Here is a 21,502-nt window from a genome sequence, read left to right as displayed (position 1 = left end):
CCCAGGTGTTAGCAATGTGAACTCAAGGCGGGAGCAGCATTCAGAATTCCTTCCCAAGTACCATTCCTCTGTGAGAATGCTATTAATATTACTGTATATGCCTCATCCTGAGCTGCTTAGGATTCTTACAACCCTGTGGGGAACTACAGGAAGTAAGAGGAGATAAGCAGATGGGCTAGAATGGAGCTGTGAAGAAGGCAGGGGGATTGTGGGTCCTAGAGGATGTGAATGTTCAGTTTTCCTCGACTTCTATTTTTGTCTTCTTTTGATTCAGTGAAGAATGTCCCAATCTCTCCTAAGTGCCACAAGAAACATCACTGTTACTCAAAGCTGATTTCCCTCTATAGATTTGCTGTGCTATTCTGTTTTTCATTTTTTCTTTATCTGTTTTATTTTAAACTTCCACAGTATCAGCATCACCTTCATTGTCTCTTCTAATCAAATATGTGTTTATATAATACCATGGTTAGGAGAGTACTTTTCCCAAATCATTTACCATAAATCTTATATTAAAACAAGATGTTGAAGCAGGGAGTGTAAGGAATAAAATTTTTATAATCTTTTTGTTATTTATTATTTTGCCTTCTCTTTCCCATTTGAAACTTTGTGAGTTAATGAGCTTCATTCTCAAGTTTTTTGTTTTTTGTTTTTTGTTTTCTGTTTTTTTTTGAGACAGAGTCTTACTCTGTTGCCCAGGCTAGAGTGAATGCCATGGTGTCAGCCTAGCTCACAGCAACCTCAAACTCCTGGGCTTAAGCTGATCCTACTGCCTCAGCCTCCCGAGTAGCTGGGACTACAGGCATGCGCCACCCTTCCCCGCTAATTTTTTTCTATATATATATGTTTAGTTGGCCATTCTGAAGTTTTTATCAGCTATTGACTTTTATGACTTTTGGTCACACTGACTATACTCTAAATATCTAAGAGAAGGACCTGCAGATGGAAGACTTTTAAGAGTTAACACATGTGTAAGCAGCACGTAACAAAATAGTCTATCCAACAGTCTCTTCTCATCTCTCATCTCCTGATACCATCCCTTGACCCCAGGTAAAAATGGCCACTCCATCCTTGGTGACTCTGTCATACCCTATACAGACTCTACTCATTCATTCTTCATTCATTCATTCATTCATTCATGTATTCAATTATTTAATCAACAGGCATTTTTTTAATACCCATTATGTACAAGACACTCTACTAGCTGCTGGGAATGTAAACATTCAATAAAAGAGACATAATCCGGTTTAAAAAAAAAAGAGCTAACACTAGTTTTCTCTCTTTTTGTGCTTTATTTAGATTTCGACATAGCCCCAACACCTGGTACCTGAGAGAATGGACTATCCATACCTGGATTAGGCAGTGTCTGAAATATGGTGCACAAGACAAAGCCTTGTATACTCTTGTAAATAAGGTGAGTGGTTTCGTAGGATCTGCAGCCCGTTTTTCTGAGTTTAGATGATGTGGTGTTTGTACCTATTATAGTACAGGAAAGAATGGTCTAGAAATAACTTTTTAAAATTATTTGCCCTCAGATACCCTTTTTAGAATGGAGTTGGTCATAAATTAATAAATTAAAAATAATTCCTGTACGTGCTGCTTTTCTGAGCATAGTGACTCAGAAAAGGACAGGTAAAAGCAAAGGTAGTCTTATCAGAAGACCTCTGCACTGGTGGTCATTTCTTTCTTGATTGCTAAGCCTTGGATTTCTTGTCTGGTTCCCCCTGGTGAAGCTTAGGAAAAAAACATGACCATTTTTGCTGTAGTGTGGTCTCCAGAGTATTCAGACTATGTTACACATCTTTAAAGAGACAGTATTCCTAGGTTGTTCATCCTGTGCCTTTCGAGTTCTCTGACTCCTCCTCTCAAGCCTGAGAGCCTCCTATGATTAGAATCTTTCTGAACATTACACTCCACCCGAGAGTTGAGTCTTCCTTACCTTCATCATATGAAATATATACAAAATAAAGCAAATGTTTAGAATGTCATCACTGGGAGTCTCAAGCTCAACACTAGTTTGAACCATTAAAATATTTTAACAGTATTTGTATGAATGCATTATTTCTATAATGTCACTGGTCCTTGAAAGTTAGAACATAAAAGGAATACTGATTTTAGTTTTGCGTCCCCTCTGTGCAGAATAGTTTTTCTTTCCATGGCTTGGGCCCAGTCCAACTTAACGTACGTTGAGCACAGTTTGTGTGTGAGACATTAGATTGGATATGGTAGTGGATACAAAAATGAGCAGTATCCTATCCTTTCCCTCAGGAAGCTTATAATTTAATAAGGAGATAAGCAGGTTCACTGATAAGTCTAATATTAGGCAAATGTAAGTGCTAAACAGGAAATCAGTAAAAAAAATTAGAGAATTAATATGAAGGAATCCAATTGGAAGGAAAGGATTAAAAGAGACTGGAGGTATCATTTAAGCTGGTCACTAAAAGATGCATGCTTGCACATAGAGATGGGCTGACAGGAATGGTATTAGCAGAGGTATATTTGGGTGAAAACAAAAGCTTAGTTTGAGCAATAATACATTTCCCCTCTGCCTACAGTATAAGGAATGTTGAGAGGTGGGACAGAGTAAGGGTGGTAGTAAGAGACTGAGCTTGGTCCCTGGATAAGGACGATCGAGGTGATGGCCTTGAATCTCAAGAGGAGGAAATGGAACTTCCCAGGGGAAGGAGTAGATTAAATCCTATTCTTCAGTCCAGAGTATAATGACACAGATTACAGTCAGAATATTCCTATGAAAACAAAACAAGAAGGATCTAGAACAGCAGAACAAAGTCCATGTTATTTTTGCTGTTCTTAGAGTCTTGTAGTGGAAAGAACACTGGACTAGCAATCAGAAGACACAGGCTGTAATACCACAGGTTCCGCCAGTTGCCCATAACTTTAGGCAAATAGTTTTATCCTTCTAGGTCTTAGTTTTTCCGACTCTAAGTCAAATGGGTTATAGTCAATCAGTGATTTCCAACCCTCACTACAGTCATCGAAATAATAACTCTTTAAAAATCATAGATTCTTTCTTCAGGAGTCTGAGGTGGGAGAATTGCTTGAGGCCAGGAGTTTGAGACTAGCCTGAGCAAGAGCAAGACCCCACCTCTACAAAAAAATAGAAAAATTAGCCAGGTATGGTGGCAAGCACCTGTATTCCCAGCTACTAGGGAGGCTGAGACAGGAGGATGGCTTGAGCCCAGGAGTTTGAGGTTGCAGTGAGCTATGATGATGCCACTGGCACTCTAGCCCGGGTGACAGAAAAAGATACTGTATGGAAAAAAAAAATTTTTCTTTTAGATTCTTGTCTCTACCCACAAGATTCTAATTTAATTGATCTGTCTGGGGCCCAGGCATTGGTATTTTTTAATGTTTATTTTAAAATAAGTTTTATTTTTTGATCAGTTTTTAGGTTCACGGCAAAATTGAGTGGAAAGTACAGAGATTTCCGATATGCTTCCTGCCCCCACGCTTGCATAGCTTCTCCCATAATCACCGTCCTGCCCCCAGATGGTACATTTGTTACAATCAATGAACCTATGTTGACATATGGTTATTGCCCAAAGTTCATAGTTTACATTAAGGCTCATTCTTTGTTTTGTTTTTTAGAGACAGGGTGACAGAAGTCTGTCACCTAGGCTACAGTGCAGTAGTGCTGTCATAGCTCACTGTAATCTCAAACTCCTGGGCTCAAGCAATCCCTGCACCTCAGCCTCCTGAGTAGCTGGGACTACAGACATACACTACCACAGCCAGCTAATTGTTTTATATTTTGTAGTGACAGGGTCTTCCTGTGTTACCCAGGCTGGTCTTGAACGCCTGGCCTCAAGCAGTCCTCTCACCTCTGCCTCCCAAAGTACTGGGATTACAGGTGTGAGCTACCGCACCGGGCCATGGTTCACTCTTGATGTTCTACGTTCTGTAGGTTTGAACAAATGTATAATGGCATGTATCCACTATTATAGTATCATACAGGATATTTTGCCATAAAAATCCTCTGTGCTCTGTCTATTCTTACCTCTTTGATATTTTAAGCTACCAGTTGATTCTGATTTACAGCCTGGTCTGAGAATCACTGACCAGCTGATTTCTGAAGTCCCTCCCAGTTTTAATGATTTATCATCCTAAAATATTTTTTTACCCTATCTCTAGGAATTAGTACTGATTTGGATGACTAATTAGAGAGATACAGACACTGCCCACAAGCTACAACCTTTAAAACAGTGGCTTTTAAACATTTTTCCATTTCTGCACACCTGAGGCATCCCACACATGCCTCGTAGTAATAGTTCAGCAGTGATTCACAATTGGGGGTTAGGATTGTGTCAGACTCTCCCAAGGGGATGGGTATAGTTTAAAAAATTCTCCAGGTGTTTCTGGTGGTTGGTGAGGGAAGAATGGAGCAGTGTGGGGGATAGTGGTTACCTCTACTGGAGTAAAAATTTGAAACAAATAAAAGTGCAGCCACAAGCTACATCCTTGGTAGTCACACCTGAGTGTGCATGAAAACCACATGAGAAGCTCACTAAAGCTTCAGGTTTCTGTGCCCAATTCCCAGAGATTCTGATGCTGTAGGTAGGTTGGAGGTTTAGGAATCTATATTATTAAAAGCACTCCTAGAAAATTCTGAGGCAAATGCTAAAGGGTCCACATTTTAAGAAAGCTGAATTCTCAAATATTCAGCATTCCTAGCTTGGTTAGTAATAAATATTCATTGGCATTTTTCTTGGGTCTTTAAAAGCCAGGCTAAGGACCAGAAAATACTGCATAATGCATGGTTTCTCTTGAGAGTTTATTTTTGCATTGTTATTCATACCTTATAAAAAAAAGTCACTGAGCCAGTTGGGGATGTGTATGAGTTTTTGTTTGGTTTTTTTCTTTTTCCTTTTTTTTTTTTTTTAAGCTATGACAAGGTGTTAGAACTGAGCTTTATTTTTCACATATCAATTGTCTTGTATCAGACACCCACTCACAACTTTCACCCTAACCAACAGTTCCAATTACCAAACCCCATGAGTCACAGCTTCAATTTCACTGTCACAGATGCTGTAAAATGATAGTCAAATATTTTAAAGCTAATGGTGGCAAGTTTTATCCTGAATAATACATAGGCATATATAAGAGACTGAATTAAAGTAGATATTTTTCTCTTTTTTTCCTCTTATTTCCATTTTTATTACAGGTTCAATATGGAATTTTTCCAGACAACTTTACATTCAATTTGCTGATGGATTCTTTCATAAAGAAAGAAAATTACAATGGTAAGCAACCAAACCCAGATTCAGTTATTATGGGGCTTCGAGCTCCCAAAGGGAAAAGTATAAATGCAGGCACTTCCCCCTTTTTTATTTCTTAATGACTTCTCCTTACATTGCTCTTTCAGTCAAAAAAGTTTTGATGAAGATCATTATCATTTATGTAAAATTTTTAAAAATACCCTTTTTTATTGTTAGGATAGAAAATATCAAAGTACATAAATGATTATAGAGGAAGAGAAAAGTAAATTAATTATACAGGCCAATCTAATTTCACTTTCCAAGCTGACTGAAATGCAGAATATAATTAAAGGATAAAGTAAATTTATTTTTCATGTATAATTTTAGATTCAGTAATGAACAGTTGAGAGAACTGAGATTTTTTTAAACTGGGTTTTAGCTTTGTGTTCTTTTAAAATATTATAGGTTTCTTTATTTAAAGAAATAGGTCCCTATTTTGCTACTGATTTACTAGATGACTATCCTGGTCTGCCTGTCTGTCTCAGTTTCCCCGATTGCAAAAAGAACATAGAAATTCAGGCCCATGGTCTCATTCAGTACTATGACAACGTGTGCGAAACCAGCTGGCTAGGAACAGCTGCAAGTCAGTGCTGACTCTTATAATTATGAATATATGCACAACTTGGTTAACAGAATAACTCAGACAAAAACATTTGTTTTTGTTGTTGTGCTTGTGATATGTGCAGGCACTATATTTTAAACTAATATTAACATTCTCTACTTTACCAACAAATAACTAAGGGAAGGAAATTATTTGAACTTGATTTTCTGGGATTCCATTTATGTTATAGAATATCAAGGGAAAATAAAAGTTGTTCAAGGCCTGCTCTCCTATGACTAGTATCACATGGAAACAAATATCTTACGTTGTATGTTATACTCAGGGGCGTATTTTTTTTTTCTTTTGGACAAAGTCTTGCTCTGTTGCCTGGGCTAGAGTGCCGTGCCATCAGGCTAGCTCACAGCAGCCTCACACTCCTAGGCTCAAGGGATCCTCCGGCCTCAGCCTCCCAAGTAGCTAGGACTACAGGCATGTGCCACTGCACCCAGCTAATTTTTTCTATTTTTAGTAGATACGGGGTCTCGCTCAGGCTGGTCTCGAACTCCTGAGCTCAAGCAATCCTCCCGCCTCAGCCTCGCAGAGTGCTAGGATTACAGGCATGAGCCACCATGCCCCTGTTTAGGGGCTTATATTTATAAGTGACATTTTCCTTTCCCTTCTTTCAAGTCTTTTAAACTGAGCCATCTTTTTCTTTTTTATAGTCATCACTTTTCTTTCTTTAAAATAATACCTGGGATTTAGGATTTCCTTTAGCAGTTTTCCTCTTCTGCCTTATCAATGCGAAGGCTTCAGAGCTGAGAATGGGGCAGCCAGCCCAGCCTCTCTGCCCTGTTTGTCAGGGTGACCTTGAAAAATGTATTTGCCTCTTCCTTTCTTTATGCCTTAGCTCCTCTAGCAGACGGACATGGTGCCTTATATTTCCTTCACAGTTGATGAAGCATTTTCATATGTATCATCTTGTTGGACTGTCCAAAATTCTTTTGAAGTAAATGAGGCAAATAGTCTTTTATTATTAGGAAGATGATACTGGGAGCCAAGAGAAATGGTTTTATTCAGTGTCCTTGTGGACACTGGTACAGTAGCACTTGATTTAGTGTGTTACAGTATGTACAGTAGAAGCCAAAGGCTTGCGAAAGACCTAATTTGTGGAAGAACTAGGACCAGAGCCCACATTTTTCCCTTCTTGATTATTCTTGGGTTTTGTTTTTGTTTTTTTAACTATGCCCTACTTTTTATGAGTGTTTATAGTTAGAGATTTGGTAATGTTACCTACAACTAATTTCTTCTAATTTTTACTTTCATCTTCTTGCTAGGTGCTTTATCAGTGGTTTTTGAGATCATGATGCAAGAAGCCTTTGAAGCTCCTTCCACCCAACTTCTCTCCCTCTATGTTTTATATCATTGCCTGGCAAAGAAGACAGACTTCAGTGTAAGTGATCTGCCCAAAAACAGTACTATGAGCTTTACTTAGGTATGAGGTGGCCAGAGAGGAAACCTCGCTCTCAGAATCTGGAAGAAGGTATCTGATGTGCAGCTCTGTGGCCATGTGCAGGCAGGAATGAGTGCTCATTCTGTATATTTTAGTTACTGGTTTCTAGCAAAATGAAACTGGATGTTTCTCCATTTGAGAGAAACTCAGATGAAAGTCCTTGTTCACATTTTGAAACTTGAGCTAGGCTGAGTGTACTCAAACATTCAGAAATGGATCATTGATAGTCACTGAGAACTGGACATGACATGTCAAAGAAGCACTGAGGCAACTAACTTTGACCATGACCTGGGGTATTAAGTACTGATTATTTAATTTGTATCAGTATTTTCTTGAGGTTGCTCCAGGTCAATTTTGTTCTAGGAGGTCCAAAATACCAAGTTTTTGGTTTCAGCTCTGAGGTTCGGGTATTTAGTCATCGCGTATTGCTGTCCCAAGAACAACAACAGTAATAACAATAGCTGATATTTAAGTAGCACTTATTTGACACTAGGCTGTTCTTGATGTTTTAAATTTATTACTGTATTCAATCCTCACAAATCTATGCAGATAAGGAGACTAGGGCATAGAGATGTTACAGAATAGCCACCCAGTTAGTAGGTAATAAAGCCACCTGGTGAAGCCGGGAAGTCTGGTTCTGCAGTTTGCCCTTAACCTGAACTGTAACATCAAAAAATCCCAGTTTTGGTAGGAACCAAAAAGGTCATCTAGTGCAGCCCACATTCTAAAGAACTGATGGTATGTTATGCCTTTCTAAGATGAGTGTCATAGCCTGTGACATACCCCATGTTCATTATTAATTCATTCTATATTGAACACCTACTCGTTCCATATTTTGCCAAGTGCTAGTTATACAGTGGTGAACAAACACTACCTGCTTACAATCTGGGAAGAACACAGATGTTTAAAACAAAGCAAACATACAAGTGTAAAATATGATCATCATGAGCACTTCAAAGGAGTGAACAGCCTGTACTGTAGGGAGGCGTTTTTTTGTTGTCGTTTTTTGTATTTTAAACTTAAATTGTTAGGAGGGACTTCCTTAAGGAAATATTTCTTTAGTGTTTGAAGAATGATGAGTAATTAACTGGCTGAAAAGGGGAAGAAGAGTCCAAGGAAAGGAAATAATATGTGCAAATGCCCTGTGGCAGAAAGAACATGGTGAGCGGAAAGGGGGATGAAGAAGACAGTCAGTGTAGCTACGACAGGGAGAATGGTGGGAGGACATGGATGAAGTAAGGCTGGAGTATGTGGCCATACTAAGTTGTTTTGTGTTTATCCTAAAAATGGTGAGAAGCCCTTGAAAAGGCTTAAGCAGAGAGGGTAACATGTTCAAATTTGTTTTTTGAAAAGATCCTCTGGCTGTACTGTGGACAGGCAATCAGAGCAGGGCAAGGATGGCCATGGTCAGGCTGTTCTGTAGTCCGAGCAGGAGTTGATGGCAGGGTAGGGACCAGGATATGGTGGGGTTAGAGTAGCCTGTGGGCTACAACAAGATGAGGAACTAGAGGTGGAGGCAGGGACGCAGGGGTCAAATATTCTCTCCTCAGTTTCTGACTCGAATATCTGGATGCAGGGATGCCATGTGTTTGCAAAGGGAAATCTAGAAAAAGACCAGATTTTATGAGGAAAATCATTAATCTGACTCTGAATGTGTTACATTTTGAAGTGCTCTTGAGACAGTCAAGAGATTTCACCAAGGCAAGCTTTGCCCTGGGTGACTGCAGTCACTTTCTTGGGGTGTCCTTGTCACACTCCATCACTGTGCCTTATGCTTTTCCTTCACAGCATCTGTTGCAGTTGGTGGCTATCTGCATGTGACCTTGATTAAAAGCATTGATGAGTTTAAAAAAAAAAAACAGATATTTCACTAAGGAAATTGGATGCTTAATGGAAAGATCTGGACTGGAGATAATAATTTTGGAGATTAATTTATACATCCATGTGTAAATGTCTGCAAGTGAGCCAGACAACAAAAAGAAGGAAAATCAGCAATATGTTGGACCACTGAATCTGTGGGAAGGGAATGGTCTACAAGGTATAATAGAATGCTTCCGAAAGGGTAGGGAAAGATGAGTGAGGCGTGAAAAAAGCTCACTGAATTTAGTGGCATGGAGGTACTACTTTGTAACTTTTGTTTCCATAGAGTAATGGAGCAGGAAACCAAATTGAAGTGGATTATGGAGTGATTTAGGTGCAGAAAGGAGACAGGAGTAATAGTATCTACAATAGATAATCATCATCATTTTTTTTTTTTTTTGAGACAGGGTCTTGCTCTGTTGTCCAGGCTGGAGTGCAGTGTTGTCATCATAGCTCACTGCAACCTCAAACTCCTGGGCTCAGATGATCCTCCTGCCTTAGCTTCCAGAGGAGCTGAGACTACAGGTGTGCGCCACCACGCCTGGCTAATTTTTCTATTTTTTGTAGAGACAAGGTCTTGCTCAGGCTGGTCTCAAACTCCTGGCCTCAAGCAATCCTCCTGCCTCAGTCTCCCAAAGTGCTAGGATTATAGGCATGAGCCACCACACCCAACCTAAAATTTCCAAGACATTCATCTGTTTGATGTTTTCATTCACCTTTTAAAAAATCTTTTCAAAGTATCACCATCCCTGTCACCACCACCACCTCTGCTCGATTCCTGGCTCATCAAGGAGAGCTACTGCTCCAAAATTTTACTGCTCATTTGGCTTTTAAGACCCTATTACATCCTGATACTGTAGCTCATGTTTTTCTCTACAAGATAAAAAAAAAAAATGTTTTTAAGCCTCCTTTTTTATTATTCACTGGGCCTACTTTTCATGCAGTTTATATGGGAAAATCAAATTTCCCTAGACATAGAATCGTTTGCTTTTGAAAGTAAAATGACTTGGTCCTTAATAATTTATCTGTGCTGCAGAATACCCAGGGAGATTTTGTTTTTCTTTCAAGGTCTTTGTTGTTTTCAAAAATTTAGGAAAACCTCAAGAAATAACACTTGTATTGCGCAAAGGCTATTCACAGTAAAGAAGTTTGGGTGCCTATTAATACCTGGGGTGCCTCACTCACACCTGGCTGCAATTGCAGCCTGCAGACCAAGTTCATTCTCTGCTTCCTGCCCCACCCAGGTGCAGAGACTGCTGCAGGGCAACCTGAGCTTAATGTGGTATGTTTTGAAGCCAGAGGGAGGAGTCCACCGAGGTGTGCTCATATAGCACCAAGATCATAGCTCCTGTTGTCTGGGGAGTTGCTGCTCTGAACCCTGTGTATCCAGCAAGTCCTCCAGTCACAGTTATTACTAGTCCATAGCAGGCTTAGCAATGCTTGTGTTCTTGCCCTTTTCCCCCCGTGTCTCAAAAGGCTTCAATTTTATTAAAGTGTAATTTTGCCCCCTGGGTTGAAAGAAATGATCGCTAAGTGTTTCTGATTGCCTAATTTGTTTTTGAGAGGCACAAATCTATCTAAAAGCTACTTAATAGTGCTATTTATTCTAACACTGAAGGAGAAGTCTTATCGTTGCTGAATTGTTTAAAATTCAAAAGCTTGCTCCATCAGGCCATAACAATGTGAGTGAATACAGGGCCAACAGCATGTTGAATCTTTATTGATTGTATCAAGTCATTGTTGGTCCAGAGGGTACGCTTTGTTTTTGTTTTGTTTTGTTTTGCTTTGCTGATTATAAAAGGAACTCCTATTCATTGCCAAAATTTTGGAAAAGAGCAAAAAAGTGCAAAGAAGAAAATCAGTATTGTTCATAATTTCACTACTCACAAATCTGTTAACATAGAGGACATTTCTATATTTTTCTTTAGACATAAATACCTTTTCCTAACAAAGTTAGGAGTACAATGTATATATAGCTTTGTTATTTTGCTTTTTTTACTAGGTAACATGTTCTTTTCCTCCATGTCATTAATAATCACATTTTTTCATAAAGTATTCAGATGGCCCATGATCTGGTATATTCTGTTGCAGTGGGAAGAGGAGAGGAACTTCGGTGCATCCTTATTAATTCCAGGCCTGAAACAAAAGAACTCACTGGGTTTGAGTTCCCAGTTATATGGCTATGCACTTCTTGGTAAGCTAAGTGATCTTACAATTACTGTTCTTCGTGGATAGAATTGATTCATGCTTATACTTCTTAATAAAATTATAATTTGGTTTAAATTTACCAGGGAAATCCAATAACAGCCTTCATTTTCAGATATAAAAATAGACCTCGATGGCCTTACAGTTACTCCATAAGAGAGTAAAGAAGGTTCTAAAAACCTGTCACCACTGGCAAACTCAGAGCCAGTTTTGGTGGCCCTAGGTAATATGTAGGGGACATCAATGTGAACAAGGGATGAAGAAAGGAAAGTTCTGGCTCTCTTTAGGGAAAACCACCCAGTAGAATGTTTTCCAGTATTAATAAAAATCTTTCTGTCTCTTTAGACCTAAAGTCCGGAAAGTAAGAAATTAAGGGTTATAGTTGAATTTGTATCTTTGGTACTGTTTTCAGGTGAGAGAAGAGAAACTCAGCACAAGGAGTAGCACTTCAGGGACAAGTAGAGTGAGTGGCTCATGGTGTACAGTGTGATTGTACCACACGGTGAGATAGTAGCTTTACTTTTGTGCCCTAATTGCATTGAAAATCAGGAAGGTCAAGAAGACAAAAGCTTTCTGAGAAGTGACCTCAACACCTCAGTTATGTGGGATCTGGGCAAATAACATACAACCTAAGTGTACATAAAATATTGTCCTGATCTACAGATGTTTATTAAATGCACGTTATTTCCATTCTCTCTTACGCAGTTAGGCATCTGGAAGAGCACCCTCTCTTGATCACACATTGCTCCTGCTTACCTTTGTTTTCTGACAGTCATCAAAGTTATAGAAGTTTGATTGCTTTTGCAGTTGATCTTTGCCAGCACAACGTAGTGTGGCATTCTTGGATGCCAGTTCTGTGTCAATAACTCAGAAAAATTTTAGAGACTGTCGGCTGGTTATCAGACTAACAAAAGAGTTGACTACTCTTTTTAGAAACCATTTTTCCTTATTTGCCACTATTTTTGATAATGATTTACATGTGTTTTCCTTTACTTTCAGATTAGCATTCAAGACTGTTATACTGAATGGATTGTTCAGGAAGTTGGCAGGGCTAAGAAAATGTACTTTGTTGTTTGTGAGCAGAGGCCCTGGTCCTTTGTGACTGGCAGCCATTGGGTCAGAAGCTCTTTGCTTTCATGGTGTCATGTGCTGTGCAGCCTCACTCAACCCTGATGGAAGCAGCTGCCCAGAATATGACTGCAGTCTAGCCCCAAGCACCTTAAAGGCCTAAAATTAGCTGGCGCCTGATAAGCTTTGTCTGTTTATGGCCTGCTATAGCTTTCCCAAATCCTCCTTTCCAGGAAAGATAAGTGAAGGTGGATTTACGACGTAGCAGCTCAAGGTGACTTTGGTCATTAGTGCAGAGAGGGTTTCTGTTCCACAGGAATCCAGATAGCCCCTCTCCCCACCAGAGGACCCTGCTGTCTGGCGTCCGCGTGTTCAGCTCCAGTCGTGGTGGTTTGAGGTACCAAGAGAGACATTCATGTCTAGAGGTCCAAAGGATCACAGGGACTCTATGATTTAAGAATTGATGAAGCTCAAATAAAGGAAAGAAGGGAGAAATGAGATTTATTTTTTCATAAAGACAGTAGATTTGGGTGTTTTGGAGCATTTCAAAAAATTTCAAACATTTCCTAGCAGGGAGGGTTGTCAGATGTTGACAAGATTTTTATAGCAGGAAAGTTGTGGAATTTCTTTTTGTTGAGAAGATTTTGTTCTTAAAACAAAAACAGTATTTCAGTTGATTTTTTTTTTTTTTTTAAAGAAATGGGAGCTCTCTGTTGCTCAGGCTGGAGTGCAGTGGCATGATCATAGCTCCCTGCAGCCTCAAACTCCTGGGCTTAGTGATCCTCCTGCCTCAGCCTCCTGAGTAGCTAGGACTTAGGTTGACTTGTTTGTTAAGGGTAGCCCTACTTAGAGGCAGATATATCAACCTCTCTAAATTTCCTTCAGCCCACTGATTCATACATTCTCATGATAATCTCCACCAGCCCAAATGAAGAAAAAGAAAAGTTCACACAATTTTTTATTGAAAAATGTGTGCAGTGAATTTTGCCACATTCTTCATCATCCATCTGAAATGTTCCTTCTCTGTTTCTAGAGCTGCGAGGCAAATATTCACTTGTGCCTTCAAGTCTACAGCCCCAGACATGGGGGAGGACACAGCTGAGCATTCTTTGTTATTCTTTTTGGCTTCAGGGAAGGTGGAATTGCAGCGAGGGCTACGGGCCGTGTACCACAACATGCCTCTGATATGGAAACCAGGCTATCTTGACAGAGCCCTTCAAGTGATGGAGAAAGTGGCCTCCTCCCCAGAAGACGTAAAGCTGTGCAGAGAAGCGGTGTGTTCCTCAGCCCTAATTCAGTGAGATTTAGCCATCTTCTCTTCCTCATGATAAGCTGAGCTTTGAATTTGTTTTTACTGTTTTCCCCCACCCCTGTTTTCTATGTTTCTATAGAATATGTACTTATCTAGTTGAAAAGGAATGAAAAACACAAACATTTTCAATGCTACTGACAAAAAAATAAGATTAATAGTGATTTATAGCTCATTGTCTAGGAGGAAAACTGTTCTTCTCCCCTGAAATTCAAGCTGAGTTCAATAAAATACCCCCTATTTCACTGTCTATGCCTGTAAACCACCACCCCCCAAAAAAATTCTCAGTGGGAACTCAAGAAAGGGTAAAATTTCATTTTAAATATTTTTGGCATTTCTGTACCCTCATGTGGTCCTGAGAGACTACATAGCATTTTTTATCCCATAAAAGCCTTCAAGAAAGGAATTTGGGGACCGGAGATGGAGTAATCTTACTTTCCTTCCATTAAACCATTCTGTGGAGATCTGGATCAGGTGCTCCTTTCAAAGCTCTAAGGCGTTCGCTTTGTGTGTCTAGAAACTGTCTTCCCACCAGCCCCAGAGCTCGTCCCTCTTAGTCACCGAGGGCCCTTGACACAGTAAAGTTACTAGACTTAGCTGAGATTCAGGGAGACATGGTGAGCCTTACACCCTCAGGCAGCCACAGTGTCCGCTCCTGCCCAGGCAGCTTTTATAGCCAGAGTGAGGCCTTGAAGGATGTTGGTTGTCTTATTTCCAGGGTGTAAGGGTTGCCTTGGAGCCACTTACCTGTTTTGATGGTAATTGCCAGGGCTCACCCCCTGGCTTTTATTTCAGTCCTGAGATGTGCGGGTCTGGTACCCATACTGGCACCTTATCCTCATGTACCATGAATCATTTTGTTCTTTGCCAGACATTTATAATAAAGGATACACATTTCTAAGTATAGTTATTTTAACCCTGCTATAGTCAGTGCTAGTGGTTGAAAACACAAAATTATACATAAATCCCCTTTGCTGGGGAGATATTCTTTCCAATCTGAGCCAGATTTGCATTCTTTGTATTGTAAGTTAATATAAATGTGGTTTGGATGTGAGCAGGAACATGATATGTGTCCAGTTTGGGTGTACTAGATTAGCAGTATTCAAAGGCCTTGGACTGTTTTCTGGACTTCTGTTGTGGTGTGGCATGGACAGGATTAATCGGGATCCAAGCAGGTGCTTATGCTGGTCTTGCTGCTGTTCCTGCCCCATCTCTGCTGATTAGGTTCTCTGTGGGCCAAGGGAGGTATCCCTCAAAGTGAAACAGGAAAGGGAGAGGGGTTAAAACAAAAAGAAGCCCTCTGTTTTTAATTTACTTAGTTATAGAATTCACCTCATTAAAATGAATTTCATGTATGCATCTCTGGTCTTTCCCAGCATCTTATGTGGATTAGAGTGAGCCTTAATTTACAGACGCCCTGTGAACTGAAATCTTTCTCTGAGGGAGGCCCCCGCCTATATCCACAGCATGCATTCAAAATGGGCTTGCGTTGGTTATAGCCAGTAGTGGTCTTTCTTTTCCTTTGTTCCAGTTCCGAACTGATTGAGGAAGAAAAACATGGTAGGGGCAGGTATTAGTTTTGTGCCCATCAAGCATAATGCTTGAGTTCCTACCCTGCTAACCAAAAGCGTACTTAAATACCATTGTGCTGATTCACTTACACAAATAATTCTTAGCTTGCTTATTTGTACCATTTATTTTCTACTACATTTTCCATGCCTACCAGGTAGGGTGTTTCTAATGTGAAAATATGCAACCATTTATATTTTCTACAGTTTCATAAGGTCTCATATTCCTTTCTTGTGCTTCTCTAGCCTCCCTTTGCAGTGTTCTTTTAGGACCATAAGATTTCTAGTCACTGACCCTGTTTCTGCTCTGCAGCTCGATGTGCTGGACGTAGTGCTGAAGGCTCTGACTTCTCCAGCCAACGGGGCTTCAGAGGAACAGTCCCAAGAAGGTGAAGACAACCAGGAGTCAGAAAAAGTGATGGAGCAGTTGGACTTAGAGGAAACAGAAGAGTCCAAGCTTTCCCAATACCTGGAACGATTTCAGGTGAATCGTAGCAGAATTGCGTGTCTCTCAGCTGTGCATAAAACATGCTACACTGCTGTGGTGATGGACAAGTAATCTTTTCATGCATCAATATCATGCACAAAGGCCTTAAGAACTGATCAAAAATTACATTTGTATTGCTTCACACAGGAAGTGGTCTTAAACCAATGGAATTTTTATGCTCCTTTTTGTACTTGAGCTAATCAGTCACAGTTTTGTTCACTAAGGCAGCGTGTCATTACCCACTCATCCCTGATATGTGTCTGATGGGTGGATAATAGCTTGCCTCCTCATAGCAATAACCTGACTTCCACTCCAAGTGGAAAGTATCTGCCGTTTCTCCATCTTGCACTAAGTGTGCTTGGTAACCTAGAAACCCAGTTAGACATTACAATGCCACATTTGAGTATGTAGAGGTAAGATGCAGACGTCGTTTGCTGCTCATCCTTGGCAGCTTTGTGTTGTTCACTAGGGTCATTAGAAATACTCTCAGGTACTATCTGGAAGATGTAAAAGTTTCCAATGTTTCTTTCCAGACAGCCCTGAGCACTCAAGCTGCTTTTGGTAGCTTCTAACTCTCTACATCCAAAAATGCTCTGTGATCAGTATCAAGGAAATAGAACCATGTTCAGTGTTTAAACATTTGGCATCTTCCTTGCTTTGTTTCTCGTCTATTTATTGCAAAGAGAAAAAAGAGCTGCCTAAGTGAGAATTCTGTGTATAGAGCAAAAAGCTTTCCTATCCATGCCAGCTGACCTGTTGTGTCATTTTGGGACTCATAGATGTAAACTTTGCTAGATTACTACATTTAAATCTTTTCAATAATTATATTGAACCAACTATTATACTAAACCTATTTACCCATGTTATAAAGGGGATTCTGCTGTGAGTTTTTTTGTTTCGGTTTGGTTTGGTTCCCCCTCCCCACTGCCGAGATAAGGTCTCGCTCTGTTGCCCAGACTAGAGTGCAGTGCTGTCCTCATAGCTCACTGCAACCTCAAACTCCTGGGCTCTAGCGATCCTCATGCCTAAGCCTCCCAAGCAGCTGGGACTCACGCTCAGCTAAGTTTTTCTATTGTTTAGTAGAGATGGGGTCTCGCTCTTGCTGAGGCTGGTCTTAAAGTCCTGACTTCAAGCGATCCTCCTGCTTCGGCCTCCCAGAGTGCTAGGATTACAGGCGTGAGCCACTGCACTGGCCTCTCTTTTATAATTTGAAACTGGGAAAGAAAGGTTAATCGATATTCCAGGTACACAGAGAATTGGCAGTAGATAACTATCCTTTCCTCTTAACTTTGCCTAACTTTGTAGATTTAGAAAGGCTAAGGAAAAAACATACTTAGCCCCATTTGTTATTCACCAGATTCACATTGACCAAGGTTGCCACACCACTCCTAAAAATTACAACTTCTTTCTCCTATTTCTTATATATTTTGTCTCAGAGAATAGAAACTTGTGCCGGCATTAAGTTCTCAGCCCTCATTCTTCTACAAATGCATTTTTATGAAAATCAAAGAAAGAAAAAGGATGAATATTTATTGATTGCTAGCTGTGTGTTGGGCACCAGTGCATTATGTTTATCCTCACAAAAGCTCTGGGTGGTAGAGACTGCTCTTCCCAAGTTACGTGACAGCAGGGCCAAGGGAAACTAGCCCATAAGAGGCTGGCTTTAGATTTGAACAAAAGATTGCTGACTCTCAGTTGAACCCTCGTTCTGGTGTCCTCAGCTGTCACCTTGGCCTTAAACCACGTGGAGAATGATATCAGAAAGAAATCATTTTCGTTTTGCATTTCCTTTTCTTCCTATTGCCTAATTTTTATTGGTCTGAGGTAATTTTTATGGGTCACACCACCATCACAGTAGGCCCCTGGCCCCTCCTTGGAGCCCGTGTACCCTGCCCGACTTCCACCCCTTTCTTGGAGCAGGCCTCATCACCTACCTACGAATAATTGCATTTGTTGGTAGAACATGGGGATGTGTGCCATAAGCTACAGCTGGGGCCATAAGTGGCTTTCTCTGATGATCGCATCTTGAAGTACTTAAATAGATTAATGCTTTTAATACTTCTCCAGAAATGCAATACCAACCAAACCAAGCTACCATTTCAGATGGAGCTGTAAGCAGTCAGTACGCAAAGGCTGACCTGCCGCAGAGCACAGCAGGTAGAAGCTTATAATAGAGCCAGCACTCGTGGGAGCTGTTTAGCATGCCATTAGTGAGACATCCTGGAAATGATTTCCATCTGTTGAAAGGAACACCAATAATGCAAACGTGTATTTCAGTTATTCTGAAGGAGCAGATACGGATGGGCTTGCTCCAGTTCATCAGATGCATCTGCCATTTTGTTTGCATTTTAGAATCCTTGTTCTTGGAGTTTGCTGCTTGGTTTGCTATAGGTAAGGTAGAAACATAGATTTGTTATAGCTGTGCTGTTTTCTGTTTAAGACAAGAAATTACACAGGGAGACACAGCATATGGAGTTCCATTTACTGTTTGTGAGTGAAAGGGGAGAAATCACATGTGGCACATCTTAGCAAAATTGCTGAGCTGAAAAAAATGGCAAAAACTAACAGTGCCTGGATGAAAGGCAGCATGACAACTCCCCAGCAAAGTGTTTCTTTCCTACAAGCAAAATGTGCTTTGCAACTGACTTAATCTCTTCTTTATTCCTCTTTGCATTCTCCTACCTGCTCCACCTTTCTCCTCCTTTATCTATTTTTTCCCCCTTTGTATCTCCGCAGGACTTACATTCTAAGCTTCAGGCTCTGGGCAAAGTTGAGTCAGAAAGCCTTTTGACTCTGACCACCGAGCTTATCAAGGAAAAGCTCCCCACCTATGAAGCAGAGGACATCGCCACCTACGAGCAGAAACTGCAGCAGTGGCATGCGGACCGGGTGGGGTTGATTGAGAGGGAGCGGGAATACAGGGAGAGAGCCAAACAGGAGTACCTGGCTCGGAAAGCAGCAAAGGCATCTGCCTGACAGGCCCCGCTCCCCGGCCCTCCCACAAGAACTTCACTGAAGCCCGTCCGAGGATTCAGAAGTGGCTGGAACAGCAGCCTCAGCTTCCTCTGTCCATCTTCTCTTCTTAAAGCAGGCCACGTGGTCTACATATCAAGGCACCATGACTGCCCATCCCGATGCCAAGAAGGGCTGTGGAACTGTGAAAATGGCAAGTGGCCAGACTGAAGCCACCAGCTCAGTACCTTAAAATGGGCTCCTGGGGCTTATGGTAGAGTGCCTGGGGCACAGGGATGAGTTTTGAGCATTGGGAAGGTGGTGCGAGAAGCTATCGCTGAAGTCAGGTCTCAAGCACGGGCTTTTGAATCGTCTGCTCTCCCCAGCCCGGGCAGACTGGGCCAAGGTAAACTGTGTGTCCTGAGCGCGAGCTACACTGTGAGCAGGCTGTGGGCTATGCATACAGTCCCACTCTCTTCTTTCCACCCTGTCTCGCCCTTCCAGACCTGCACTGCGAGAAGTTAAGGACAGAAGTGAACTCAAGGCCGTGAACCCACTGGATTTCATATTTTAGGCACCCACAGTGACATTTTAGAATGTAAGGACTTCTGAGGAGAAAGCAAGCCCTAGCTAGGAAGCCTTCTTGGCCTGGCTGCATCATATTGGGATGACTTTTTTCCCTAAGCACTGTCTCAGCTCCTTTATCAAGTAGGTAAAATGAGCCTTTTGTGTACATGCACACGCATGCACTCACACGCACAACTTGTGAACACACATTTCAGTTAAATTGGAGAAAATGGGAGATGGGATGGGGTTATGAATATTGTAAAATCGTCAGGAGGTGGGAGATTCCTTTCTGGAATTTCTCTTCTGGGAAAGGGGTCGGGGCAGCTTTTGCTTGTTATATAATGTTGTCTTTAAGTACAGTGGTGTATTTTTATTCGAGATTGTGCTCTTTTTTCAAAAACCTATGGAAATAAATGTTCTGGGATTATTTGGTGTATTCTTTATGTTTTGAGGAAGGGAGAGAAACGGAATTGTACCATCATTATTATTACTATGATTTTGAGCAACATATTTTAAGCCCTTGTTCATTAGACTATGGTGTATATGGTAATAACAACATCAGTAACGTTTATTAAGGACTTACTGTGTGCCAAAACCTCGAGCAGCCCTATGAGGGATGTCCTGTTATCCCCATTTAGGAACGAGGAAATGAAGCCAAGCTCCTGCCCCGCCTCTCCTCTCCCTGCCTGTGGCTCCGTGTATAACTGCAGTCGGGATCCAACCCAGGGCCCTGTGGCCTAGCAAAGCTGACTGTCACTTAGGTAGAGGGCCGTGACCAAAAGTCAGCTGGGACATTTTGATTTATCAAGGGCAGGGCTTTTTCAGCCACTCTCTTATTACATTAAGAGGAAGGTACAAGATAAAAGGCATCTTTTGCTCAGCAAGTTAATGACTAGCGTGGCACAAAGCATCTGGTTAATACGTGGGCTCATCATTTTGCCTTCATTTTTCCTCTCCTTCCATCCCTCTTGCACTTTACTTCCAGTCCTCAGCGAAAGAGGCTGCTTCTGCCACGGTGCTGCGGGCCCAGCAGGAGTTCCCATGTTCGCTGCACCTCAGGACTGTTGCATGTTGTACCCCCATCTCCCTCAGGAACTCTTGGAGTCTTTCCCCTCCAAATACACTGCCCTTTCTCCACACTCTCATGTCCTGAGCTTTAGGATGTTCCCCCACCTTCCTTAACAACTACGACTACAGTTCTCAGTCCCTTTCCCTGCTGTCACCTTTCTTGCATGTGGGTGGGGAAACTGCTCCTGGTACCCTGGCCTCTGGGGATGACCTCAGCTGTAACAAATTACCTTCCCTCTAGCTGACCTGCCATAGTCACAGCCAAACCTCCAGCCTCATCACTAATCCAAAGACTTAGACCCTGAAGTCTCATTCTCCCAGTTTTCTCTCATACGTGGCTCCTGCTGAACCGGCTTGTCCCTGTTACTTCCCACTCGCAAGCCCTCTGCCTTACCCCCCACTCCACCCCTCATCTCCAGAACTCAGAACCTACTCGCCGCCCTCCCAGCACGGGCCCCTGACGTTCCCACTAGCATCCTAATTCCCTCGCACTCCTTTATCCAGGCCCACTTGCCAGCCTTGGACCTACATCTTTACACCCATTTGTAAAGGGTTGAATTATGTCCCGTAAAAAAAGATGTTGAAGCCCTAACCCCCAGTACCTTAGAATCTGACCTCAATTGGAAGTATGGTCTTTTACTGAGGCAATCAAATTAGAATGAGATCATTAGGGTTGGCCCTAATCCAATGTGACTGGTGTTCTTTAAAAGGGGGAACAAATTCACAGAGAGGATGAGCGTGTGACTGGAATGGTGCATCCACAAGCCGAGGAGTGCTGAGGCTTGCCAGCAGACATCAGAAGCCAGAAGTGGCAAGGACCATCCTCCCCTAGAGCTGTCAGAGCATGGCCCTTTGGACGCCTTGATTTCCGGCTTCTAGGCTCCAGAACTGTTCTGTTCTTTTAAGCCACCCAGTTTTGGGGACTTTGTTCCAGCAGCCCTAGGAAACTGATACACCACCGTTTGTTTTCTGTTTGCTTCTGACCTACTAAGTGTCGGTTTACAAAGTTGTAATATTAGGCTGGTTAGATTCCTCTACAAAATTGCAGCTATCCTATTCAACTCAGTAATCCTTACATTTGTCTTTGACTCTCA

The 21,502-nt window shown here is 41.5% G+C and overlaps 1 protein-coding gene across 1 annotated transcript in view; it reads left to right on the top strand.

The window, feature by feature from the left end:
* The window catches only part of MRPS27 (mitochondrial ribosomal protein S27), an 86,591-nt gene extending 66,824 nt beyond the window's left edge, over positions 1-19,767 (top strand). Inside the window, exons 5-11 of the mRNA XM_045566107.1 lie at positions 1,297-1,411; positions 5,180-5,258; positions 7,149-7,264; positions 11,276-11,378; positions 13,589-13,731; positions 15,648-15,818; positions 18,558-19,767. Coding sequence (XP_045422063.1) covers positions 1,297-1,411; positions 5,180-5,258; positions 7,149-7,264; positions 11,276-11,378; positions 13,589-13,731; positions 15,648-15,818; positions 18,558-18,797 — 967 coding nt within the window. The 3' untranslated portion in view covers positions 18,798-19,767. The remainder of the gene's footprint in view (positions 1-1,296; positions 1,412-5,179; positions 5,259-7,148; positions 7,265-11,275; positions 11,379-13,588; positions 13,732-15,647; positions 15,819-18,557) is intronic.
* The last annotated feature ends 1,735 nt before the right edge of the window (positions 19,768-21,502 follow it).

This window comes from Lemur catta, chromosome 12 (assembly GCF_020740605.2).
Source record: "Lemur catta isolate mLemCat1 chromosome 12, mLemCat1.pri, whole genome shotgun sequence".
Classification (NCBI taxonomy): domain Eukaryota; kingdom Metazoa; phylum Chordata; class Mammalia; order Primates; family Lemuridae; genus Lemur; species Lemur catta.
This window is presented reverse-complemented; position numbering and strand designations above follow the sequence as displayed.